The following is a 26,053-nucleotide window of genomic DNA, read 5'->3' as shown; positions in this document are numbered from 1 at the left end:
TAGTGAGACAGAGGTTTGCTGTGTCGCTCGCTCGGATGCTTTCTCTGGTGAGATAGTTTCAGCCACTTGCGAATTGAAGTGGCTGTTGGGATGCTGGAATTATTTTGGATGAATGTGTGAAGATAACCTACTGTTTGAAGTAATTTGTTTGACACAAGTGAAAACATCATGACTGTGTCATTAAAAGGTATTACATTTTTACAGTTAAATTGCATCTTTACTATAAAATAAGGTCTGACCTGATTGTTCAACAGCTCACCATAATAAGTGGTCTGTAGTTTGCCCTGTTATCAAGTAACAGTGTAGGCTGTGAGGTCAGTGAAAAGCTGAATGTGGAGTCAGAATTATGATCTTCACAATTTCAGAGTATCACTAAAAATGTGGCTGTTCTAGTGCAGCACTGTCAATGTAGTGTCTGCTCAAAGATCATAGCATAAGTGTAAAACAAACATATTTCTATCTTGTCAAGCATGGTGACAGACAGTGGTGGGCACACATCCAAATGGTGCAGGTTACGAATAAAGGATGGTGAGATGGGGTCAATCCAATTAAATCACACAGCTCGGCTCTTTTGTTTCCATCATTGAAATAAGTCAACCAGTTATGTTTTACAACAGCAGTGTCAGAGCTTGATGGAGTAGTTAATCAGAACTGTGCCTGGTCTTTTATCTTGTGGTCTTTGAACATTTGGCGTAGAGCAAAATGTTGCCAGCCCACTGACAATAACAGATTGAACATGATACACAATCTCTATAAATGAATAGGCTATGTGTTTTTTTAAATGTTTAATGTAGTTTGTTTTATTATTTGTGAAGTAGCCTAATATCTGGTATTTGACAGGCTAACAGCTTTCAGGCCCAACCATTCATAATCATTCCCCCCAGTCTCAGACTAGTCACAGACGTGAGTTATAATTAGAACGTATAACCTCTAGTTGGCTACACTAGCCATAGCTTGTATATAAATGCTACTAGCCTATATATTTCGGTGTTTGAATGTTTTGAAGTCTGGATTAGGCGTCTGTAGTTTTTCATAGTAAAAGGTAGGCTTATTTGCAAAATATAAATATCGGTATAAAAAAAACTGAGCGCCGTGGGCGGAGCTCCGAAGTTCATGACACAACATTGACAACAAGATCTGGTCGCGCGGGGCAGGACGAACTGTTCTGGCGCAAGCAGCACATGCACTGTTCCAGGTTTAAATCGGTTAAGAACCTAGTCCAGTTACCATGAAGAGATATACAAATCCTTTCCTGCCTGCTCTGCCATTTCTTAGCAGACTTTGGAGATAACTCCTTCCCAAGGATATAGAATCAAGACGGCGAACGACACCAGCCATCAACAAAAAGCGGGCAAGAGAAGAGCAGAAATAAATGATCAGGATTAATTAATAATACGACCGACTTCTTAAGGGCAGGTTATAGCGACATATACAATACACCACCATAATCAGTAAACTGTTTGTAGCTAACACACGTACAACATTTGACCATCGCGTGTACAAGAGTTCTTCCTGCAGACTATTTCTGGAATTCGATCGTAATCATGGAAACGTACACTGACGTTCTACTTGTCACCGCAAATGTTGGGTCATTATTCGACAATGTAAGTATTAACACCATTTCACCTAACGATAACCTGTTTTAAGTCACTTTGAATGGTGAATCAAAATGTCCAAGTGGAACAGCGAGATTCCTATGTAAGCAGTTACTACACCTGCCAGAGGACACCAGAACCGTTACAAGACCAAATTCTACTAGCTGTAACATTGTAGTTAACTACATTCGAATAGAGACCAGTTCAACTCCCACAGGCTGGCATCGGGCACGCGATCCAATATTTAATTTGATTATTATAGGCCCTATAATATATATATATATATATTTTTTTTTACATTAAGCTACTTCTTTAGACTATTACATTTAATCATGACAACCATGATTTCTGTAGCCTAAATGCTTTCTTCTCAAACTTTGAAATCAATTGTTTAATGTCATTGTGGCTTCTGACGACACATTGTTTTCACTTCGATGGGCCTATACAACTGAAAGTCCTCTGTCTATAGTTATACTCACCCCGTATTTATCGTGAGCTGTTGCGGCATGATTCTTGAGGCGCGTGCGTGTTCCCACATCATATTGACAGATTCGCGGAGAGAATCTACCTATCAAGCAACAACGGGTCCCAGTTCAAATCAAACAGGAAATTGATGGCGTGCAACAACGACACGTTTGAAGTTATTGCCGCGAAAGTGCAGTGCGCAACTTTTTATTATTCACTGAGCTCCCGCTCGGCTACTGCAGAAACAAGTGATTTGATATAATTTGTAGCCTAGGCAACATTGTTGGCAATTAGATGTGTATGCCTATATTGTTTCAATACTGTAGGCCTAACACCTGTTATTAGTTACTACGGGTTAACAACATATATCAATACAATGCTGGTACCACAGTAGGCCTTACTCTATAAGTATTTTACACATGATGACTGAAATAGGCAATGATCATGGTCAGCATGGAATTGTCCATATTTGGGTGTAATTTTAAATAGGCTAGTTTTGCTGCACAATAACAACTCACATTATGCACAGTAGCCTAAAGCAGGGTTTCCCAAACTCGGTCCTGGGGCTGGCCCTTTTGTTTACATGGTCGGACAGCATTCTTGTGTAGATTAAATTACAGCAGAGCCAGCACAAGATATGGCTTGGAAAATGTACCTCAATCCATGGGATCAGAAATGCGTTGTACTCAGAACTGTCCCATTATTCCAATTGAAGATTAAACAACTGGTAGTTTTTCCAGAAAACTGGCCTTTTGGTCCTCATGCTAGGTAGCAGAAGCCACAGCAGGCATTTTGGAATGTGTTTGTTATCCCTGGATTGAGATACATTTTCCGAGCTACATCTCGCGCCGGCTCCATGGTGTGTTAATCTACACAGGAATGCTTGTTGGATCTGCTGGCTACCTAAAGCAATTACTTCATGGCCCTAGACAACATTGTGCATTTACTTATTTCATTTCATTCCGAGGAAGTCCCTGTCAATGGCTGTGAGGCTGAAACATTTGCACAAAATACAAGTCAGCTTGTTTTCTTTGAACTAATTGTCATTTTCCATTAAATCTGGTAAAATATTTGAAGAGGCAAGTATTGTGAGTTGAGATCATGGAGACAGTTGCCTTGATATAGTAATTTGTATATGTGGTAATAACAGGACGGAATCAATAACATATGAGTAGACCTACTTTAAGTGGTTGTGATGTGATGAGAAATGCAAACACCAGTGCATTAGTTTTGTGCTGTGGTCTCTGGGAAATCGGGGCTTTGCTGTCATTGTGACTGAGGGGGGTTACACTAATGGAAATTTGGCTCAGGACCATGTTTCCGGTTTCCCTATCTGGCCCAGTTGAAAACATGTCAGATCCCATTGTGGGTTCAAGAGATCTGTAAACAGATGATTATCTTCCCAGGGGTTTCTTCATGCTTTTCTTCTTATATGGCCGCCTAATACGTTTAAACAAACCCTTCCAAACATGGAGAAAAGGTTATGCCTCACATTTTAGGGCCTTCTTTTTTAGGGCCAAGTAATCTTGTAGGCATATTTACACAAGAAAGATGGAAATCCAGGTTTTCTGTTATAGGGCTATACTTCTAGATAAAATCAAATCTAATTGTATTAGTCAGATGTTATTGTGGGTGTAGCGAAATGCTTGTGCTTCTAGTTCTGACAGTGCAGCAATATCTAACAAGTAATATCTAACAACTTCACAACATGTACCCAATACACACAAATCTAAGTAAGGAATTGAATATATAAATATATAGACCAGCAATGTCAGAGCGACATAGACCAATATACAGTAGAATAGTATAGAATACATTATATACAGTTTAAGTCTGAAGTTTACATACACTTAGGTTGGTGTCATTAAAACTCGTTTTTCAACCACTCCACAAATGTCTTGTTACAAACTATAGTTTTGGCAAGTCGGTTAGGACATCTACTTTGTGCATGACACAAGTCATTTTTCCAACAATTGTTTACAGACAGATTATTTCACTTATAATTCACTGTATCACAATTCCAGTGGGTCAGAAGTTTACATACACCAAGTTGACTGTGCCTTTAAACAGCTTGGAAAACTCCAGAAATGTCATGGCTTTTGAAGCTTCTGATAGGCTAACTGACATCATTTGAGTCAATTGGAGGTGTACCTGTGGATGTATTTCAAGGCCTACCTTCAAACTCAGTGCCTCTTTGCTTGACATCATGGGAAAAATCAAAAGAAATCAGCCAAGACCTCAGAAAAAAAATTGTAGGCCTCCACAAGTCTGGTTCATCCTTGGGAGCAATTTCCAAATGCCTGAATGTACCACATTCATCTGTACAAACGATAGTACAAAAGGATAAACACCATGAGACCACGCAGCCGCCAAACCGCTCAGGAAGGAGACGCGTTGTGTCTCCTAGAGATGAACGTGCTTTGGTGCGAAAAGTGCAAATCAATGCCAGATCAACAGCAAAGGACATTGTGAAGATGCTGGAGGAAACGGGTACAAACGTATCTATAATCCACAGTAAAACGAGTCCAATATCGACAGAACCTGAAAGGCTGCTCAGCAAGAAAGAAGCCACTGTTCCAAAACCGCCATAAAAAAGCCAGACTACGGTTTGCAACTGCACGTGAGGACAAAGATCGTACTTTTTGGAGAAATGTCCTCTGGTCTGATGAAACAAAAATAGACCTGTTTGGCCATAATGACCATTGTTATGTTTGGAGGAAAAAGGGGGAGGCTTGCAAGCCGAAGAACACCATCCCAACTGTGAAGCACGGGGGTGGCAGCATCATGTTATGGGGGTGCTTGGCTGCAGGAGGGACTGGTGCACTTCACAAAATAGATGGCTTCATGAGGCAGGAAAATGATGTGGATATATTGAAGCAACATCTCAAGACGTCAGTCAGGAAGTTAAAGCTTGGTCGCAAATGGGTCTTCCAAATGGACAATGACCCCAAGCATACTTCCAAAGTTGAGGCAAAATGGCTTGAGGGGGCCTACAAACCTGACTCAGTTACATCAGCTCTGTCAGGAGGAAGGGGCCAAAATTCACCCAACTTATTGTGGGAATCTTGTGGAAGGCTACCCAAAACGTTTGACCCAAGTTAAACAATTGAAAGGCAATGCTACCAAATGCTAATTGAGTGTATGTAAACTTCTGACCCACTGGGAATATGATGAAAGAAATAAATGCTGAAATATATCATTCTCTACTATTATTCTGACATTTGACATTCTTAAAATAAAGTGGTGATCCTAACTGACCTAAGACAGGGAATTTCTACTTGGATTAAATATCAGGAATTGTGAAAAACGGAGTTTAAATGTATTTTGCTAAGGTGTATGTAAACTTCCGACTTCAACTGTACATATGTGATGAGTAATGCAAGATATGTAAACATTATTAAAGTGACTAGTGTTCCATTTATTAAAGTGGCCAATGATTTCAAGTCTGTGCATATAGGCTGCAGCCTCTGTGCCAGTGATGGCTATTTAACAGTCTGATGGCCTTGAGATAGAAGCTGTTTTTCAGTCTCTCTGTCCCAGCTTTGATGCACCTGTACTGACCTCGCCTTCTGGATGATAGTGGGGTGAACAGGCAGTGGCTCGAGTGGTTGTTGTCCCTGATGATCTTTTTGGCCTTCCTGTGACATCGGGTGTTGAAGGAGTACTGGAAGGCAGGTAGTTTGCCCCCGGTGATGCGTTGTGCAGACCGCACCACCTTCTGGAGAGCCCTGCGGTAGCGGGCAGTGCAGATGCGTACCATGCGGTGATACAGCCCAACAGAATGCTCTCAATTGTGTATCTGTAAAAGTTTGTGAGGGTTTTAGATGACAAGCCAAATTTTTTCAGCCTCCTGAGGTTGAAGATGCACTGTTGCACCTTCTTCACCACACTGTCTGTGTGGGTGGACCATTTCAGTTTGTCAGTGATGTGTACGCCAAGGAACTTAAAACTTTCCACCTACTCCACTGCTGTCTTGTGGATGGGGGGTGCTCCCTCTGCTATTTACTGAAGTCCACAATCTTCTCCTTTGTTTTGTTGATGTTGAGTGAGCAGTTATTTTTCTGGCACCACACTCCCAGAGCCCTCACCTCCTCCCTGTAGGATATCTCGTTGTTGTTGGTAATCAAGCCTACTACTGTTGTGTCGTCTGCAAACTTGATGATTGAGTTGGAGGTGTCCTTGGCCACGCAGTCATGGGTGAACAGGGAGTACAGGAGGGGTCTGAGTACGCACCCTTGTGGGGCCCCAGTGTTGAGGATCAGCGAAATGGAGGTGTTGTTTCCTACCTTTACCACCTGGGGGATGGCCCGTCAGGAAGTCCAGAACCCAATTGCACAGGGCGGGGTTCAGACCCAGGGCCTCCAGCTTAATGATGAGCTTGGAGGGTACTATGGTGTTGAATGCTGACGTCACAAAAAGGTCACCAGGCCATTAAATTAAAGGAACTTTACTTGTCAAGGAGAGAACAGTGCAAATCACCTCTAGGTTTAGAATTGTTAGGCATAATTTTCTTTAGAGGTTATGATGGAACAGAGAGTGATGGTGCTACAGGACATGTACAGTGCATTCGGAAAGTACTCAGACCCCTTGACTTGTAACATAACACAATGTGGAAAAAGTCAAGGGGTCTGAATACTTTCCGAATGCACTGTATGAAATGTTTCAGTCTCAGTTCCAGACTTCTGCTATTAAACATGCCCACATTACCTCTGGCAACAAACATCACCTGTGGTGCAGTATAAAGTTAAGGTCAAAACTGTTCCAGACTTTGGTTTTTCCATTTATTTTTTGAGGTTGGACTTTGGCACGTACTGTAGATGCCACCGATTGTTGTCACCTCTTTAGTATGTATGTGTTATACCTGTGCCATGTCGTTAGTGGGAAGGTGTTTCACCTGTGCTGGACCAGGTGCTATTTAAGAGTGGCTGGCCGGTGCTCCAGTTGTCTTGAGAGATGTGGAGGGTCAACACCTTTAGTTGGCGCTCCCTATTTGAGTTCTAGAAAAACATTAATTTTGCAGAAATGTTCCACATTTTTGGTTTGCTTCCTGTCTTTAAGTTTGGTATGGGTTCATCTTTTTGTCTGCCTCTTCTTGGGCAAATTTAGTGGGCGCTCATGGTGGGTGTCTTTTAGGTTCCAGTTGTTGTGGCTAGTCAATTTTCAGTGGACACCACCATTAGTGTCTTTCAGAACCCTGCCTAAACCCCCTGCTCTTTTGTTTTGGTTGTTGTTCAGTTACTTTTTGTTAGTTCACACTTTATGTTTGAGCGACATTTTTGGTTTTCTTGCTTGGGAACATAACAATAGCAATGGAAATAATATAATTACCATTAATAGTCATCAATGTTAGATCGACATATTTATCTTGGTGTTCTCTACCTTTTAAAGAGCATTGTGTAAATTAATTTGGGTTGCCATGGTGTTTGGATCAGCATAAGGAAACAGCAGGTTGCCAAGTTTCACTTTCTTTGGCAAACACTTTCTCTTACTTGGAAAGCACTTCAGATGGACTTACAAGGGTAGGCTGGAGTTACCCAAAGCAACTTTCACGCAACTTTGTCTGCTTGCACCCTGAGAAACTGAAAGGAATGGACACAAGGCACTGTAATGAAATGTTTCAGACACCAAGCCCTTCAATAAAAACCTTTGCAAATAAAATGGCATCTCAGCATCTGTTTTAGGCCTAATCATGCTTTTTTTATGGATAAGATTCATTGGGAAAAGACAGTACAGGACACATGCAGTTGGGTTTCTTCAGTCAGACACCTGTATTATGGATGAGCTGCTCTCCCGTCAGGTCATGGTGCCTGGGCAGCCGGGCATGGTGGGCAGCAGCAGTCATTTGGCCATGCAAATGCACTATGCAAAGCCACTGCTGTGCTGCTACAGCTCTGGCAGATTGGCCTGCATCCGGCTGGCCCTGGAGAATACAGCACAGTCTGTATTCTGGCCTGGCACTGGGGGAAACACAAACACACACTGTACTCTGGATACTTAGTAGCTCACAGAGGTTCCCTGGAAATATTTTGTTGAAGAACAGACATTAAACAAAATGGAAGGATACATGTTAATTCATTCTCACATTGTTACACTGTATACATCAACAGGCAGGCTTGCTAATAATGTTACAGATTAGAGTCTGATTCTTTATGCCACTTATGTAATAAACATATTACAACCATTCCAGAGGGACATTTGTTTTTTAATTGCATAGGTTATATATATATATATTTAACATATAATTGTACCTGTTGGTGTGTGGCTGTTTATCTGCATAAATCTTACTGTATGTCCCAACAAAACATTTGACAAGACTGTCGTGTTGTGCTTATCCGCCTGCCTACCTCATGCATGTTTTATATCTTCCACTGTCAAGTGCTAATATATAATTAAACATGTCCTTTGGTCAGTGTATAGGAAAGGTGCCTGGCAGGGTTGATTGGTAAACTTGGGTTGACAAGATAGCACCCTAGGATCTCATTTAAACCATTCTGTTTATGCCCTTTGTTTTCAATATCTCAACTGTTCGGTTATTGTTTTTGGTAGAATCCATGTGTGAATTTAAATGTTGTTGTTTTTTCAACCCACAGGTGGGTGAGATTGAGAGTGACTGGCTTCGAGAATTATTTGGGGTGAGTTTGCGATCCCTCTCAGGTGTCCACTATGGGTTCTCACATTTTTACTGTTGACATGCAAACACCTTAAGCCATCCGCTCATGTTGAGACTGAACCATGAGCCCTCCTGGATGGTGGACTTATACATCGATTAGATACTGTCTCCATTCCCAAAGAGGTGAAGAAGACACTTTCCACTATTTAGCCAACACATTATGCATAGTCAAATTCCAAAGTTGTATGTCATCTTAAGAAATAACATTTACTTACCAGAATTCAGTAGGATGCCCCACATTTGACCACCATTATGGCACATGATTGTGGTAGTTTAATGGCTTGCCTGATGTCTATGTCTTGTCACAGACTGTCCAGAGTCACAAACCACGCTTCATCGCCCTGCACTTCCAGGAGGTTGGAGGCAAGGACTACATGGTCAATATGGGCCATGCGGAGAACTTCTTCTGGTAAGACATCACTGTGCCAAACTCTCTATGGGACACTTTCAAAAGTATCCACAAATGCTGCCCAGACTCCTTACAGTTTTATGACCAACAGATACAGTATAACTTCATGATTCATCTGGCAGGTAATGTGGTAGAAGGGTTTTTAACTGTGGTCTGAATAATGTTATCATAACCTCAGGACATCAACTGCCATTATCTATATAAGAGAGTGTCCAAACACAAGTGTACAGTGTTAGAGACAGTTACTTCAGTGTATCAGACTTTGAGTTGTTCAGTTTATCCTCTTCTGGTCTTTAGGAACATTGAGTCCAGTGAGGAGATGAGGGACTTTGACAGGGTCTGCATCTATGTGGACAACCACTTTAAGAACGTGGACAGCTTCACGGTGAGTACTACAGGACTGCACTGATCAACTGACAGAAGTTGAATTGAAAGACTTTATAACCACCATGTCTGGTTCCTCTAGCTCAGTTAATAACATCGATATAGTGGAGCTTGATGTACAGGAGGCTTAGGTAAAGCAATAACATGTTGTGAAAGCCCTTACGAGGGTTACCATTTGTGTCTTTGCCTTTAGAAGACCTAGTATCTCCTACAGCAGGGATTACCAAACTTTTTTGCATAGGCAACCCCATTTGTGATAGCAAATTCATCAGGGACCTCCTCATAATATCAGAACACAATTCCTACTTTAGAGTGCGATTAAAAATATAATTTCTTGCAGTTTTACTATGACTTCCGCAGTGCATGGTTGGACTAATCAAGTCTCGGGCCTTAGGAAATATTAAAGCTCCCGCACTTGGCATCAGAGAGAACATTTATTAGTGTATTAATATTTTGAGATCTGGCCGTGGACCCTGCAGTACCTCCGCAGACACCACTTTTTTTAGACAGCAATTCATCTCTGTGACCACAAGGTGGGGCCCTGCTCCACACTAGAGCTCCAATGAGGACCAGGGCTTCTCATCAATGCTATGTTGGGTATTTTTAGACTGAGAAACAGGGATTCTTTGGTAAATATAGCATAATAGAACATTACAAATACATGGTACTGTACATACACATGATACATTTACATGTTCTGCTTTCCAATGCAAAATGCTATGTTCAGGAGGACATCCATTCTGTACAAGTTATGGTCTAATGCTTTTTGGTTTTATTGAAATAATATGACATTTAAGTATACCCAATACAATGTGTTTAACATGACCATAGGGTGAGGATTTAAATGATTGTTTCATCACAAAGACAGGGTAGCAAACAATTTGGCCTGAAAAAGTGCATGTATCCATGTTGTGACACGCTTTCCTCAAGAGTACAGTACAAAGGAGGACCAAACTCCTACAACATGAATGAAGTGCATGGTGGACCCTAACCCACTGGACAGTTCAGATTTATCATTGACTTAGGAGATCATAGTATATTTAACCGTTGGAACTAGGGTGATATTAGTTTGACCTCAGTGTGAATGTCACAAGGCAAGACTTTAGGTTACGTGCTGAGTTTGTTTCACCTGTGAAAGGACACTGTTGTATCCTCCCATATAGTTAATTACAACATGACAATGTGTGGGGGGTATCTCAAAGAGAGTATAATGTACAGTACACTCTGAAAGTTATAAAGTGTGAGTACGGACAGAGGTGATGTGTTTAAAGGCTGGTTTATACACTTGCTCTTGGCTCTCCACTAGTCTTATATCCTCATCTATCCTCTGGCCCCCCAACTCTCTCTTTATGTGACTACAATATATACGGCTGTGTGTCTGTGCAGCGCTAAACTATCATTATAGAGTTGTCAGGAGGCTGTCTGGGTCCTGGACAGTGTCTCAATCTCCACACTTGTCCAGACCAGCTCCATCTTCAGCCTCCCCTCTAATGGCCTCTGTACCTGGAATAAAGACTGTTTCCAGTGTTGCTTGTTCTGAGCCACCTTGGTTCTAAATGAGCCATGTCATATCAGAGCCTGGTTTATAAATGGGCTGGTCAACACAACACACAGGCCTAGTTGTTGCTTAAATCCAATCTTGGGAGGGTCCATCCCCATCATGTGCAGAGTGGCACAGGATTAAACCCATCCAAGCTAGACCCCAACACTGGAGCCATGACAGTGGGGTCAATGGATCTGTCTACACTCGGAGGTGTGTGAAGTGGAGGGGAAAGTCAATGTCCAGGTGTGGGGAGACAGGCCAAAGTCAATAAATGTAACTCTAGATTAAAACTATTGATCCCAGCCCATTTATAAACAATAAATAAGGGCTGAGGGGAGTGGCGGACATCTGGGACTATGTTTCCCCTGTGCTTGGTTGTCTGTGCCCCCCCCCCACCTGCCCTAAGAGAGCTGCAGCCCCCAATGCCACATTCTCATTTCGCCTGTGCCACCAGCATTGATTTTCAATTTGTTTCCCCTCGGCTGTGGATCAGCAGCTCCCTGGCCAGAAGAGGAGGGGGGTCTCTATGTTCAGAGGGGCTGTGAGGAGGGGGGCAGGCATGCATGCATTCCCTGTATAAATGGTGTTTTGATAAAAAATCACTTGTAAGTCAATCGTTTTTTATTCAACTGTGCACAAACCTGATTGATGAAGATGGGTCCTTGGCAGAGTATGTGGAGGAGAACCTTTCTGTGTGTGTTTTAAAAAACAAAAGGCACAGCAGACTTCCACGGTCATAAAATTGTTTTACAGTTTTAAGGATATCCCCCCAAAATGTAATTGCTATTGATAACGTCACTATATAGACATTAGACAATGTTTATTAGTTGGTAAACACTCAAACCAGCCTACCATGTTTTCTTTCAAACTAATGCATTCGATTTGATTTAATAACTGCTATAACTCAGGTTAGCGATTCAGCTGAAGTCAGCCGATGTTAGATTTAACTTGCAAAACCATCACTTTAGTCCGAACCTCCTCTTCCTCCTCTAACCCCCGTCCCCTCCTTCCCCAACTTGGACAGGTCCGTCCCTAATCGCTGGTCACCCTGACTGGTTGTAATAGGGACAGCTCCGTCCCATTAAATGAGGATCGCTCTGGCAGTGAAGATGAATGGTCTCTTCAGGGAGCGATCTCTCATGCCGGGGGGGGAATAGAGCGGCCCGTCACGCCTAGGGTTGCACGTTTTGGGGAATATTCAGAGGTGGAAACTTTCTGTGGGAATATATGGGAAATATATGCAAATTCATATTAATACCATTTAAATATAGATGTTTTTTTGCATTGGATATATTTACCATATCATATGGAGACAGAAACATAAACCTTTTACCTTATCATAAGTAGACATAATTGCAAATGATTAAATCCTTCCAATATAAATAAAACAAAACAATTTAGTTACGAATTGGACTTTAATTAAATTAGTTGACTATTCACATAGGATGATTTCACTGAACAACAAAAAAGGGAATATTGAATGATCTCCAATGATCCATCGCATCTCCCAAAAATGTTTTCAAAATATATCTGTAAAAGGATCGTCTAGAAACTAAAGCTTTGGTTGTCTTCCTCTCAGGCTTCCATGTCTTCTCCCTGGACCTCCTCAATGTCCACCTCTTGAATATCAGACTCTGAGGCCTCATCTTCACTGTCACTTTCCAACCTTGTTGAGGATGGCTCGTTGTCAGGCTCAAAAAGCCTCAAATTTGCCCGGATGGCCACCAATTTTTCAAGCCTTGCATTGGTCAGCCTGTTGCGTGCTTTGTTGTGTGTGTTCCCCATCAAGGACCAGTTGCGCTCTGTGTCGGCTGATGTTGGTTGGATTTGGAGGATGATGGAGGCAACAGGGGAAAGAGCCTCAGATCCACAGAGTCCCTTCCACCAGGTGGCTGATGAGATATGTTGGCACGACTGCCATAATGCATCTCCATCCCAAAGCCCTTGCTTGGAAGTGTACTTCGCCAGACTGCCAAGAACCTTGCCCTCATCCAGGCCAAGGTGGCGAGACACGGTAGTGATGACACCATAGGCCTTGTTGATCTCTGCACCAGATGGAATGCTCTTGCTAGCATACTTGGGGTCCAATATGTACGCTGCGGCGTGTATGGGCTTCAGGCAGAAGTCTTCATGCTTTTTGATGTATTTCAGAACTGCAGTTCTCTGCTTGGAGTAACAGTGAAGTGGGCAGGGCAGTATGAATTTCTTCTCTTACATCTGCAAGCAGAGTCTGAACATCAGACAGGATGGCATTGTCTCCCTCAATCCGTGCAATGTGTACTGCTATAGGTTTCAGGAGTTTCAGGTTGCTTACCACCCTCTCCCAAAATACATCATCCAGGAGGATCCTCTTGATGAGGCTGTCCATATCGGCAGACTGTGATATGGCCACTTCTTGGAGATACTCCTTCCCCTCCAGGAGACTGTCAAACATGATGACAACACCATCCCAACGGGTGTTGCTGGGCAGCTTCAATGTGGTGCTGTTATTCTTCTCACTTTGCTTGGTGAGGTAGATTGCTGCTATAACTTGATGACCCTTTGCATACCTAACCATTTCCTTGGCTCTCTTGTAGAGTGTATCCATTGTTTTCAGTGCTATGATGTCCTTGAGGAGCAGATTCAATGCATGAGCAGCACAGCCAATGGGTGTGATGTGAGGGTAGGACTCCTCCACTTTAGACCAAGCAGCCTTCATGTTCGCAGCTGTCAGGACCCGGTTACGAACTCGGGTCTCCGGTGTGAGAAACAGTCACTTAGCAAACTGAGCCACTAATAGTCGGCAGAACTCAGAAGATGAGGCAGACACAGCAGTACTTGAGATGGTGTTTTAATAAAGTAAAAAGGAAAGTACTTCAGGCAAAAATATAAATCCACAACGTCAAAAGTAATTCCAAGAGAAAAAAGGTAATCCTCCAAGACAAAAGGTAAATCCACAAGGTGGTAGATACCGCAGGGAAAAAACCTCAAAAGAATAATCAAAAATAAATAAACAAGAACAAAAACAGAGTACCTCAAGAGAATCCAACAGGAGTAACAAATGTTCACAGCATCGCTGGGGCTGGGTGCTAACATACAAACACAGAGCAAAGAACTGAGGAAAACTAAGGGTTTAAATACATTCAAGGGAAACGAGGCACAGGTGCAAATAATAACTGGAAACAAGGGAAAACAAAAGGGTCAAAAAAGCACAATGGGGGCATCTAGTGGCCAAAACCGGAACAATCCTGGCCAAATCCTGACAGCAGCATTGTCTGTCACCAGTGCAAATACTTTCTGTGGTTCAAGGTCATTGATGACTGCCTTCAGCTCATCTGCAATGTAGAGACCGGTGTGTCTGTTGTCCCTTGTGTTTGTGCTCTTGTAGAATACTGGTCGAGGAGTGCAGATGATTTAGTTAATTATTCCTTGCCCACGAACAATCGACCACCAATCAGAGATGATTGCAATCTCTATGGTTTGCTTGACCTTCACTTGAACTTTGTTGAACTCTGCATCCAGCAAATTAGTAGATAAAGCATGTCTGGTTGGAAGGGGTGTATGCTGGGCAAAGAACATTCAGAAATCTCTTCCAATACCCATTTCCTGTGAGCATCAGAGGTGAACCAGTTGCATACACAGCTCGAGCAAGACATTCATCAGCATTTCTCTGACTACCTTCCTCCATTGAGTAAAAAAAACTTCTGATTCCAGGAGGACCATGAGCTGTTGCTATCGATAAGGTGTCTGATTCATCATTTTCACCTCGAATACAAGTAGAGGGACTTTTGTCAGAGGTTGCTTGTTGTGAGAGCTGAGGGAACTTTATGCACTTGGCCAGATAATTCTGCATCTTTGTTGCATTCTTCACATATGATTTGGCACAGTATTTGCAAATGTACACAGCTTTTCCTTCTACATTAGCTGCAGTGAAATGTCTCCACACATCAGATAGTGCCGTGGCATTTTCCTGTAAAGATTAGGGGGGAAAATTGTAAAAAAAACTCCAAGTACAATTCCATGTACAGCTATATAGTTAAGCAGCTAGATTAAACAACTCCTTTGTAATATAAGTGTTTTAAAATGAAACATGTATGGCAACAGTTGAACTAACACTCCTCAGTTAGCAGGCTCAAGCAAGCTAAAATACACATGGTAGCAAAAACTAACTAGCAGAAATTGTTAACAAGTTAGAAATGATTTAAACACACTTTGCTGTAGGCTACTCTTTACTAGTTGACAAAAAATCATGTATGTCATAAAAAATATATTCACCCCACCCAATATTGTAATCAAAACTTAACAGAAAGCATGTAGTCCTTGGCTCAGACAGTGTAGTAGTGTGCAAGATCTTGAGAATCATCTGCACATGTGATGGAAGAATGCACTGTGCATGCAGAGGGTTGCAATTCCATTGAATTGGGGATAGTTTAACCAAAATATGCCACAAGACCTAGAATTGCCTTATGTGTATCCCACAAAATGTTTTACTGTTATAAGCTAACTTTTTTGTTGAATTTAAGCAAAATTCCCCAAATTCCAGGGCTTAACTTCCCATGGAAAATTTCTGTGAAAAATTCTGGAAATTGACCGGAAAGTTTCCGACCCTTTGCAACCCTAATCACGCCCTGTAAGGGTTTTTCTCCTCCTCTTCGCTTGAAGAGGAGGAGTAGGGATTGGACCAAAGCGCAGCGTGGTTAACGGACATAATGAATTTATTTAAACGAAAAGACGAACACGAAAAACACTTGAGAATAAACAAAACAACAAAACGACGTAGACAGACCTGTACTGGAAAACATACATAAACATGCAGAACAGGAATAGACTACACAAACCGAAACAGTCCCGTGTGGCGCGACAAACACAGACACGGAAGACAATCACCCACAAACAAACAGTGAGAACATCCTACCTTAATATGGTTCTCAATCAGAGGAAATGTCAAACACCTGCCTCTAATTGAGAACCATATCAGGCAACCCATTTAAACCAACATAGAAACACATAACATAGAATGCCCACCCCAACTCACGCCCTGACCAACTAAACACATACAAAAATAAGAGAAAACAGGTCAGGAACGTGACACGCCCGAGACCCTCTGGGTGCCGCCAAATTTTTTCTTCGGCCCGCAGCCGGCACGGCAGCCCTACTGTTTAATACATTTTCAATTGTTTTAATTTTCTGTCTTTATTGATCTCAGAAGGCATGATTAATCAGAGCAGGCAGTTAGTACATTAAAAATGGTCACATCGGGATGATTGGGTGCTAAAGTGTGTGTGTGTGTGTGTGTGTGGTGTGTGCACATTTGATTGTGTACTGTGTACATGTTATTGCAGTAAAGCTATGTGTTTCTGTGGACAAGAGTGAGTTGAGCATAATATAATTGCTTGAAAGAGGGAAGGATTGAGAGACTGGGTGGCTGTGTGTGAAAGGAGACTAGAACTACTGAAGATGATAATGATGTAAATATTATGGAATCAGATCATGTTGCATGATACTCCTTGATGAATCAGAAATTAAGTTGTTTCTTTAAGTCATTATGACCGAAGGTTTCCAGTGAAGCCTACATGTGCTATATCGGACCAGTGTGCCCTAGCATGTCGCGTGAGCATGTTGAAGTTAATCAAGCTGTTTCGCAAGAAATGATGACGTTGATATTTTAAACTGAAACAAACTTTGAGGGAAGTCTGTGCAAGGTACAGTTGAAGTTGGAAGTTTACATACACTTAGGTTGGAGTCATTAAAAATCGTTTTTCAACCACTCCACAAATGTCTTGTTACAAACTATAGTTTTGGCAAGTCGGTTAGGACATCTACTTTGTGCATGACACAAGTAATTTTTCCAACAATTGTTTACAGATTATTTCACTTATAATTCACTATATCACAATTCCAGTGGGTCAGAAGTTTACATACACCAAGTTGACTGTGCCTTTAAACAGCTTGGAAAATTCCAGAAAATAATGTCATGGCTTTAGAAGCTTCTGATAGGCTAACTGACATCATTTGAGTCAATTGGAGATGTACCTGTGGATGTATTTCAAGGCCTACCTTCAAACTCAGTGCCTCTTTGCTTGACATCATGGGAAAATCAAAAGAAATCAGCCAAGAAAAATTGTAGATCTCCACAAGTCTGGTTCATCCTTGGGAGCAATTTCCAAATACCACGTTCATCTGTACAAACAATAGTACAAAAGGATTAACACCATGAGACCATGCCCCCGCCATACCGCTCAGGAAGGAGACGCGTTGTGTCTCCTAGAGATGACTTCAACTGTATTTCTGGAAGAATGCAATATTGGAACATGAGAGAGCTTGATAATGTCTCTAAACTTTATCATCACTGCAGCAAACTGACATTCTCAGCAATTGTTTAAAGGAGCTTGTATTGTATTCCTTGTCCTTACAGGCCCTGGGAAGCATGTACTTCATCCACAAGTCATTGAAAAACATCTACCAATATGATTTTAATGGTAAGAACATTACAATCATATCTATATCACGTCATTATTGACTTTGACTAATAATAATAAGATTAAGGACATTTTGTTATCGCTTTATGATTTATCACTTCCATTCAGGCCCTGCACGTGGCGATAATTTCAGAACATCTGTATCAGTCCTGGTGTGCAAACTTGGCCCTTTGTAATGTATCATTATTATAATATAATTAGAGTTTGTCACAAAACAGTTTAGGAGGTAAGAGCAATTTGGTATGTCAGTCTGGAGATTCCCATCTGTGTATTTTGATAATAAGTCGTAACATCTTTTGAACACTGCAGTGTGATGGCCACCTCTTCTGGCTAAACATATCAGGGAACCTGAATTGAAAGTGGGATGTGTTATTTTCTTGGTGCATAGTCCAGTCACGTTAGGCATGACAAATATCTTCAGAAAAGGCTTATGGAAAAGCCATAAAAATCCCAGGCCTGCCATGTTCTGTGTCGCCAGTCAGATTGGTGCACAGCGACCAAACACTGCCTAATGGCCTTATTATAGATCCTCTGGTCACGTATGCTGCTGTCATCAGCTTAACATCACTTTATTGATTGGTGTTTGCATGTTTTCTCACTCTTTTACCCTTCCCACCTCTCTCCCCCTCACAGTTAAGGATTTTAAAGCAGTGTCTGGACAAAACAAGTATGTGGGATCCCTGGACGGGGTAACCACAATGGAGAAAGAAAAATTCCCGAAGAATTTCTGGCCCGATGTGAGTGTGTGTGTAGGGTGGGGGGGTAAAGTTCAGGGTGACCCAGGAGGTGTTGGAACAAATATGTGAGTGGGGGCTAAAGGGGGAGTCTATCTGACAGGGATATGAGACAAATTGTATGGAATAATCAATAATTACCAGCATGGCCCTCCAATTAGTTAGCTAAATGGTGGTACAGTATTTGGTGAACATTTAACATACAAAATATTCATTTGTATAACTTTTTGTTTGTGATGTGTTTTGCAGTTCAAATGGTCTAGGAAGGGCTTCATGAGGACCCGGTGGATCATTCACAACCAGTACGTACTCTAGTCTAGTGGTTCCCAAATGGTGGGTCGGGTTGCCATTTTTTTGTGCGTAGAATTTATATATTTTTTACATAGATGTTCAGAATGGAAAAACGCTTTCCGTGTAAACTTAGATGACTTAAACCAAATAGAAAGTATGTAGAAAAGATAAAGGACCTATATACAGTGCATTTGCAAAATATTCAGACCCCTTGACTTTTTCCACATTTTGTTACATTACAGCCTTATTCTGAAATGGATTAAATAAAATCATCCTCATCAGTCTACACACAATACCCAATAATGACAAAGAGAAAACAGGTTTTTAGACATTTTAGCTAATTTATTACAAATAAAAAACAGAAATAACAAATGTACATAAGTATTCAGACTCTTGAGATGTTTCTAAAACTTGATTGGAGTCCACCTGTGGTAAATTGAATTGATTGGACATGATTTGGAATGGCACACCCCTGTCTATATAAGGTCCCACATTTTACAATGCATGTCAGAGCAAAAACCAAGCCAAGAGGTCGACGGAATTGTCAATAGAGACAGGATTGTGTCGAGCCACAGATTTGGGGAAGGGTACCAAAAAATTTCTCCAGCATCGAAGGTCCCCAAGAACACAGTGGCCTCCATCATTCTTAAATGGAAGAAGTTTAGAATCACCAAGACTCTTCCTATAGTTAGCTTCCTGGCCAAACGGAGCAATCGGGGGAGAAGGGTCAGGGAGTTCCTCTCTGGAGATGGGAGAACCTTACAGAAGGACAATGATCTCTGCAGCACTTCACCAATTAGGCGTTTGTGGTAGAGTGGCCAGACGGAAGCCACTCCTCAGTAAAAGGCATATGACAATCCGCTTGGAGTTTTCCAAAGGGCACCTAAAGACTCTCAGACCATGAGAAACAAGATTCTCTAGTCTGATGAATGCCAAGTGTCACGTCCGGAGGAAACCTGTGAAGCATGGTGCCTTTTTCAGCAGCAGGAACTGGGAGACTAGTCAGGATTGAGGGAAAGATGAACGGAGCAAAGTACAGAGAGATCATTGATGAAATTCTGCTCCAGAGCTCTCAGGACCTCAGACTGGGGTGAAGGTTCACCTTCCAACAAGACAACGACCCTAAGTACACAGCCAAGACAACACAGGAGTGGCTTCAGGACAGGTCTCTGAATGTCCTTGAGTGGCCCATCCAGAGCCCGGACTTGAACCTGATCAAACATCTCCAGAGAGACCTGAAAATAGCTGTGCAGCGATGCTCCCTATCCAACCTGACAGAACTTGAGAGGATCTGCAGCGAAGAATTTGAGAAATTCCCCAAATACAGGTGTGCCAAGCTTGTAGCGTCATACTCAAGAAGACTCGAGGCTGCAATCGTTGCCAAATGTGCTTCAACGAAGTACTGAGTAAAGGGTCTGAATTCTTATTTAAATGTGATATTTCCGTTTTTTTATGGGGTATTGTGTGTAAATGATGAGGGGAAACAGCTATTTAATCAATTTTAGAATAAGGCTGTAATGTAACAAAATATGGAAAAAGTCAAGGGGTCTGAATACTTTCCGAATGCACTGTATTTCAAAATAATAGCCTAGAATCTTTGAGAACTTACAATCACCCAAAAAAAACTAGACAATCAGGCCCCCATTGATTTTGTTTTAATGCTTAAGCATAAGAACGCAGAATTAGCCATGGCAAAATGTTAGAATTTCAGAAAAGTAGTTGTAAAACTGCAACATTTTCTCCTCAAACAAGATGATATTCTTTACTTATTTTTTTGTCTGTGTATGTTTTTTCACTGCTCAACCCTCATGGTGGGTCACGACTCAAAAGACACCTCAATTGATGGGTCACGAAGCAAAAAGTTTGGGAACCCCTGCTCTAGTCTACTGACCTACTGCTCTACTCTTCTCGACTCTACGTACTCTACTGTCACAGCTCATCAATAGATAGAGAGTCGGCTGTCATCCCGTTACTCAATGAATGCAGTGGTTAAAGCTGAAGCTCAGCAAACACCCTCTGTTTCCTCTGCACAATAGTTACTGCTTGCTCTCCTGTGTCACCAACACCAGTTCTTAGACAAAAGGAGTCTATGGGCAGAGTGCTACAAGGTCACCCTGTGAGTCAACATAGCCGTCTGTTGGATGCACATTCATTGTTTTCAGGTGGCAGCAGCAGAAAAGGAGTGAATGCTCGGCACAGAAGAATAATGTGTTTGTTTGTGGACTAGCATTACCTCAAGTGCCCTCACTAATAACTAAACTCTTCATAACTGCCATCACTGAACAGCGCACACACAGAGACGCTTCTAAATCGAATAGGAGAACAAATATCTTCACAATGCTTCCTTTTTTCATAGATATGTCTGACAATTCTCATTTTGTGTGTGTGTGCTCTCTGCAGGGGTCTGGACCTAGTGAACGTACACCTTTTCCATGATGCCTCCAACCTCATTGCCTGTAATGCCAGTCCCTCCATCTACTCAGCCAACCGCCAGAAGGCCCTCAGATATGTCATCAATAGGTTAGCCTGCTCATTCTCAGCTTTGAAGAACAACTCAAGTGCACCTACTTCAGAGAGATACTGTAAAACCCACTTGGGAATCTAGATAAAAAAATTGTTGTCTGCAAGTTGGTTTGCAAGTGTATGTAGATCTGCGTTTACAATCATTTTAAAATAGAGGACTCAATTTATAGGCTAAAACATTTGACTCATACCGGTGTCATTTCCTTCCAGGATATCAGAGAGCAGCTATACTCCACTCCCCTTCTTCCTGTTTGGGGATTTCAACTTCCGCCTGGACACCCTTAGCCTGGTCCAGGTATTATATGACCCACTTCCTCAAGAATTTAATCAGAATCAGAAAATCAGGAAACCTTACTAATGGTCAGCTGACTGTTGACTTTTTTTAACCTAACTGTGTGTGGGGTGTTTGTGTGTGTTCTAGAACTTGTCCACTTCAGCAGAGGTGCAGACAGTGAAGAAGGACAGCAGTAACGAGGTGGAGAAAATAATCTGTGAGGAAAAGGACAATGACCACAAGGTGAGCCTCCCCATCCATCCACGTCTTCCATCCTACTGTCTCCTTGTTGTTATTCAGATTCAGATGTTTACTGTATCCCCAATTCCTTCATCTCAAGATTCTTCTCCATATTGAGACCAAGATGTTTGCCTACCTGCACCAGGCAGTGTTCAGAGAGGACAACGGTAGAGCGGTGAGAACATTTTCTACTGTACACATCAACAAATTTACACCCCACCCATATTAATATCATGGTCTACCGCTCACTGCCATGACAACAATCATAACTAAGCTAAGGACCCAGGGACTGAACACCTCCGTCTGCAATTGGATGCTGGACTTCCTGACGGGACGCCGCCAGGTAGTGAGGGTAGGCAACAACGCAGCCGCCATACTGACCCTCAACACAGGGGCCCCTCAGGGGTGCGTGCTTAGTCCCCTCCTGTAATCCCCGTTCACCCTCGACTGTGTGGCCGTGCACAACTCCAACACCATCATTAAGTTTACAGACAACACGGCGGTGGTAGGCCTGACCACCAACGACAATGAGACAGCCTATAGGGAGGAGGTCAGAGACCTTGTCAAAGACTCCAGCCACCCAAGTTATAGACTGTTCTCTCTGCTTCCGCATGGCAAGTGGATGCACCTTCTAGAACCAACAGGACCCTGAACAGCTTCTACCCCCAAGCCATAAGACTGCTAAATAGTTAGTTAAATAGTTAACCAAATATCTACCCGGACTATCTGCATTGACCCTTTTTTGCACTAACTTTTTTTGACTCATCGCATAGCTGCTACTACTGTTTACTGTCTGCCACTTTATTCCTATTTGCTGTATATGCACATATCTACCTCAATTACCTCGTACCCCTGCACATAGTCTCGCTACTTGTACCCTGTGTATATAGCCAAGTTATCATTACTCATTGTGTATCTATTATTATTTGTATTATTTCTCTATTTTCTTTCTCTCTGCATTGTTGGGAAGGGCCCGTAAGTAAGCATCTCACTGTTAGTCTACACCTGTTGTTTACGACGCAGGTGACGTGTAACATTTGATTTGATTACTGCCTTGGCTACCAGTTCTAAAACAGAAAACAACCACAGAAGATACTTCATTAAATTCATTAATTAAATTACATCCTACCACAGAGATAGTTATGAAATAGAATTTTCACATTATGCAGATGTTTATGTTTAGCAGATTACAAGTTTTGGGTCCTCCAGTAATTGTTAATCTTTCTACATCGCTCAGATTTTGAAATATGACAAGGAGATTGCAGCCTTTCAAGATGTCATTGCAGAGGAAGAAATCCGGTTTCCACCCAGGTAAGCCTCATCCCTGACAGCCCTGTCACTATTACGGTCATTATTACTACTACCTGAAGATGCCATGCTGTTTGTCTCTGTCAGTTACCCCTATAGTGAAGACTACACTAAACCCACCCAGTACATGAACACTCGCTGCCCCTCCTGGTGCGACCGTATCCTTATGTCTCACACTGCCCAAGACATCATCCACAAGGTGAGTAAGCTGGCAACGCGCTGGCAACGCTCTGCCATCAACACTTACTGACGACTTGATTCATTTATTTATTTACCATGGAGGCACTTTCTATAGGCCTATTAAAAAAAATGTTTTTTCATTTCAGAGAGATGAGGGAGAGAGCAGTGTGGTTTACAACATACTGGGCCCTAATGTCTGCATGGGTGACCACAAAGTAACCTTTATTTATTTATATATACATACATACATACATACATACATACATACATACATACATACATACATACATACATACATACATACATACATACATACATACATACATACAGTAAAATGTAACATGTCTGGTCTTGAAATGGCCTTGATAAACAGGACTTAACCCATGAACCATTGTGTTTCCTCCTTTTTCCCCAGCCTGTTTTCTTGTCCTTTGCACTGAAGACAAATGGCCATTGACAAGGATCCCTCTGTGGTAAGAGTATATGTGCTAGTGAGTGTGTAGTGTATGTTCTGTAGGTTAACAGGATTATATCCAGGGGGTCTCTGAAATAGCGATCACAGGCCGTAATCTTGTCCAGCTCCCGGCCTTATTCTCCAGAGAGCCATAGACCAGGCTGGCCCAGTGAGTGCTGTTGGGATATGAACTAAGATGAAGTGCTTCTGTGGACAAACTGTCTCTTTGTCCATAATGTAGCTGGGCCATCTATGTCTATAGAATCCTCTCCACTGTCGCTGTGTGTGGCTACACTAAGCCCAATGTGGGCCCTCTTTTCATTCATTACCAGACAGATCGCCGTCCAGAGAGACATTCATTGTGCAGGGCAGTGTATTGGCATTTTTACGGCTGTGATTTTGTTTTTCTGCCATTTCTATGACTTTTTCATATGATGGTTTTCTCCTTAAAGAGGATTCCTCTTCAGAAGGTTCTAACAGTAATAAAAGCCATGCATCGGAAGGACTTATCGGAAGGGCTTTTCAATGAGAGGGACAGCATACCAAAGCAATAATATGTGATTCTCTGGTCTGCCATGGCTATCCTGGTTCCGTCTATGAATCCAGCAGGATTTCACCCAATTTTGACTTTTATCTTATTTCGTTTTTTAGGAACTCCTTTAGCAATCCTATATCATTAATTGACACATTGAAATAATTCTAGATGTTACTGAATGTTTTCCTTGTGGATGGTAAAGAGTTAACTTTTCTCCCATTATGTAGCCAGTGTCTATCCAACATTGGTCATCACCATCACACACTCCCACTCCGCTATCCGTACCAGAGGATAAACAGAGCAGCTCCTACCCAGTCACGGCACCAGCCTCTCCCTGAAGTGCATGCAGTCAGTTTCCACCCACCAAGTCTCTCACATTCTATTCTCTCTCACTTCAAGTTATTGATTGCCATGACTTGGGTGACATCATCACAGATTTGATCATCAGCATTATGGATTTTTTTTGACAGACAATTTGCTCTGTCCTGTGCTTGGCCATACGTCTTGCCATCCAGACCCCAAAATGTACACCAAGACAGGGTTATTTCTGGGAGTCCTCTCTTCAGTGATGATCGTTGGGATTGGATTGCTGGATGGAATAGGACCAACGTAAAGACAATAGACTATGTGACTGTGGGACTGCTGATGTTTAGGCCATGGTCTTGTCAGGGGGGACCAGCTCTCTCCCAATGGAGGAATGAGACATGTAGGACACACACACACACACACACACTCTGGCACTCTGCCAAGTAAATGCCCTGACTTCAGCTGGTCAAACGGTTTTAAAGTTTTAAGGGTTTATAATTAAGTATTGACCTTCATTCCTTCTGACATTCCTGAATGGAAGATGGATGCATGCTTTTCATTTGTATGTTAGTAGTCTTTTATTTTACTTATTTATTTTCTTACTGTTTTAACTGTTTACTATCAATATAAGCATGCTAAAAGCAAACATTCACAAACACAATAACAAAAGCTGCTACAGTATTTCAATGCACCGTCAGCATGTTTGTCAACATAGAGAGTAGCGTAATACACATTTCTCTATGCATTCTTATATTGTGTAGTCTTTTGTTGAAAGCATCCATTTTACCAGTACGTACATACTATCCCAGCTCATCCTTGGAACAGTGAACTCCAACAAAATGCTCCATTTGCCCCCTAATCCCACGCTGAGGTCATTTTCCTAACCTACAATTTCAATGGTGTTGTAATACTCACCTTAAATCAATAAAATGATGTAAAGACCAGTGGGCCAGATTCAGGCTGGAGCCCATAAGGTCAGTATGAATGTGGAAATGTGCTTCCTTTCCCATCAGACCTCAGCCTTGGATTCCCTCAGACTCTAAAGTATAACATCTACATGCTGCTGAATACTGATGATCACAGCTCGTCTGCCTGCTACCACACTCTGCTGGGTATATCTCTCTGGTGGCTTGTACGTTGACATATTATGGGGTGGGCCTATGTAATGTACAAACATATGGTTCAACTGTAAGGTTAGTCTACTCTATCGGACATCAGAGCAGACATGGGTGGCTAAATACTGTTCCACATTCAGACAATATCAGCCACAAAAAGACACCAAGCTTGCTAGATCAGTCACTGATAGGAGTTGATTTTGCTGCTCCCGACATCACGATTATGTAGTCTATTTTCATTTCTGATGCGTATTGCCGGTGGTACAGTAGGTAGCTACGTTCTTGTTACCACGAAGTGGTTTATTCCACAAACTATGACTGGGTCCTTTTAAAGTAGCTCCTAAGAGATTCATAAATATGTTTTCATTTGTTTTTAGAGAATTGAAGAGTGTACTAATAGAGATTTCTCTTGTTCGGGGAGCTGACACAATGTTATTCTGTTTTTAATATGCATCCATTGTTTTACAAGGCAGCATCTTCTGGACTGTTTCAGTTACTGTGATCTTTTGACCGTTTTACTAAACAATAACTTGTTTACCATCCACTCTTTAATTTGAATGTGGATGTGT

At 41.9% G+C, this 26,053-nt stretch overlaps 1 protein-coding gene across 3 annotated transcripts; it reads left to right on the top strand.

Moving 5' to 3' along the window:
- The first annotated feature begins 1,115 nt into the window (after positions 1 to 1,115).
- On the top strand, positions 1,116 to 25,635 carry LOC111974055 (inositol polyphosphate-5-phosphatase A). Of its 3 annotated transcripts, none has more exons than XM_024001566.2 (16): positions 1,116 to 1,604; positions 8,651 to 8,692; positions 9,039 to 9,139; positions 9,437 to 9,524; positions 17,461 to 17,524; positions 18,158 to 18,261; positions 18,508 to 18,560; positions 20,950 to 21,069; positions 21,283 to 21,367; positions 21,494 to 21,589; positions 21,687 to 21,761; positions 22,824 to 22,897; positions 22,982 to 23,093; positions 23,221 to 23,289; positions 23,490 to 23,547; positions 24,295 to 25,635. In XM_024001566.2, the coding sequence occupies exons 1-15, from the start codon at positions 1,545 to 1,547 to the stop codon at positions 23,529 to 23,531; spliced, it is 1,185 nt and encodes a 394-aa protein (XP_023857334.1). In that variant the 5' UTR covers positions 1,116 to 1,544; the 3' UTR covers positions 23,532 to 23,547; positions 24,295 to 25,635. The 3 variants fall into 3 exon arrangements, with proteins under 3 accessions (XP_023857334.1, XP_023857335.1, XP_070303132.1); XM_024001567.2 differs by having other exon boundaries at positions 24,291 to 25,635; XM_070447031.1 differs by having other exon boundaries at positions 23,490 to 25,635.
- The last annotated feature ends 418 nt before the right edge of the window (positions 25,636 to 26,053 follow it).

The sequence above is a fragment of the Salvelinus sp. IW2-2015 genome, linkage group LG15 (genome assembly GCF_002910315.2).
Source record: "Salvelinus sp. IW2-2015 linkage group LG15, ASM291031v2, whole genome shotgun sequence".
NCBI lineage: Eukaryota > Metazoa > Chordata > Actinopteri > Salmoniformes > Salmonidae > Salvelinus > Salvelinus sp. IW2-2015.
Note: the sequence above shows the minus strand (reverse complement) of the source record. Positions and strands in the feature narration are given on the sequence as shown.

Excerpts from the sequence above, each read along its gene's own strand:
- LOC111974055 (XM_024001566.2), top strand. The coding sequence starts at position 1,545 with ATGGAAACGTACACTGACGTTCTACTTGTCACCGCAAATGTTGGGTCA. Across the intron at positions 1,605-8,650 it reads TTGGGTCATTATTCGACAAT|GTGGGTGAGATTGAGAGTGA; the intron begins GTAAGTATTAAC and ends TTCAACCCACAG. Across the intron at positions 22,898-22,981 it reads GAAATCCGGTTTCCACCCAG|TTACCCCTATAGTGAAGACT; the intron begins GTAAGCCTCATC and ends TGTCTCTGTCAG.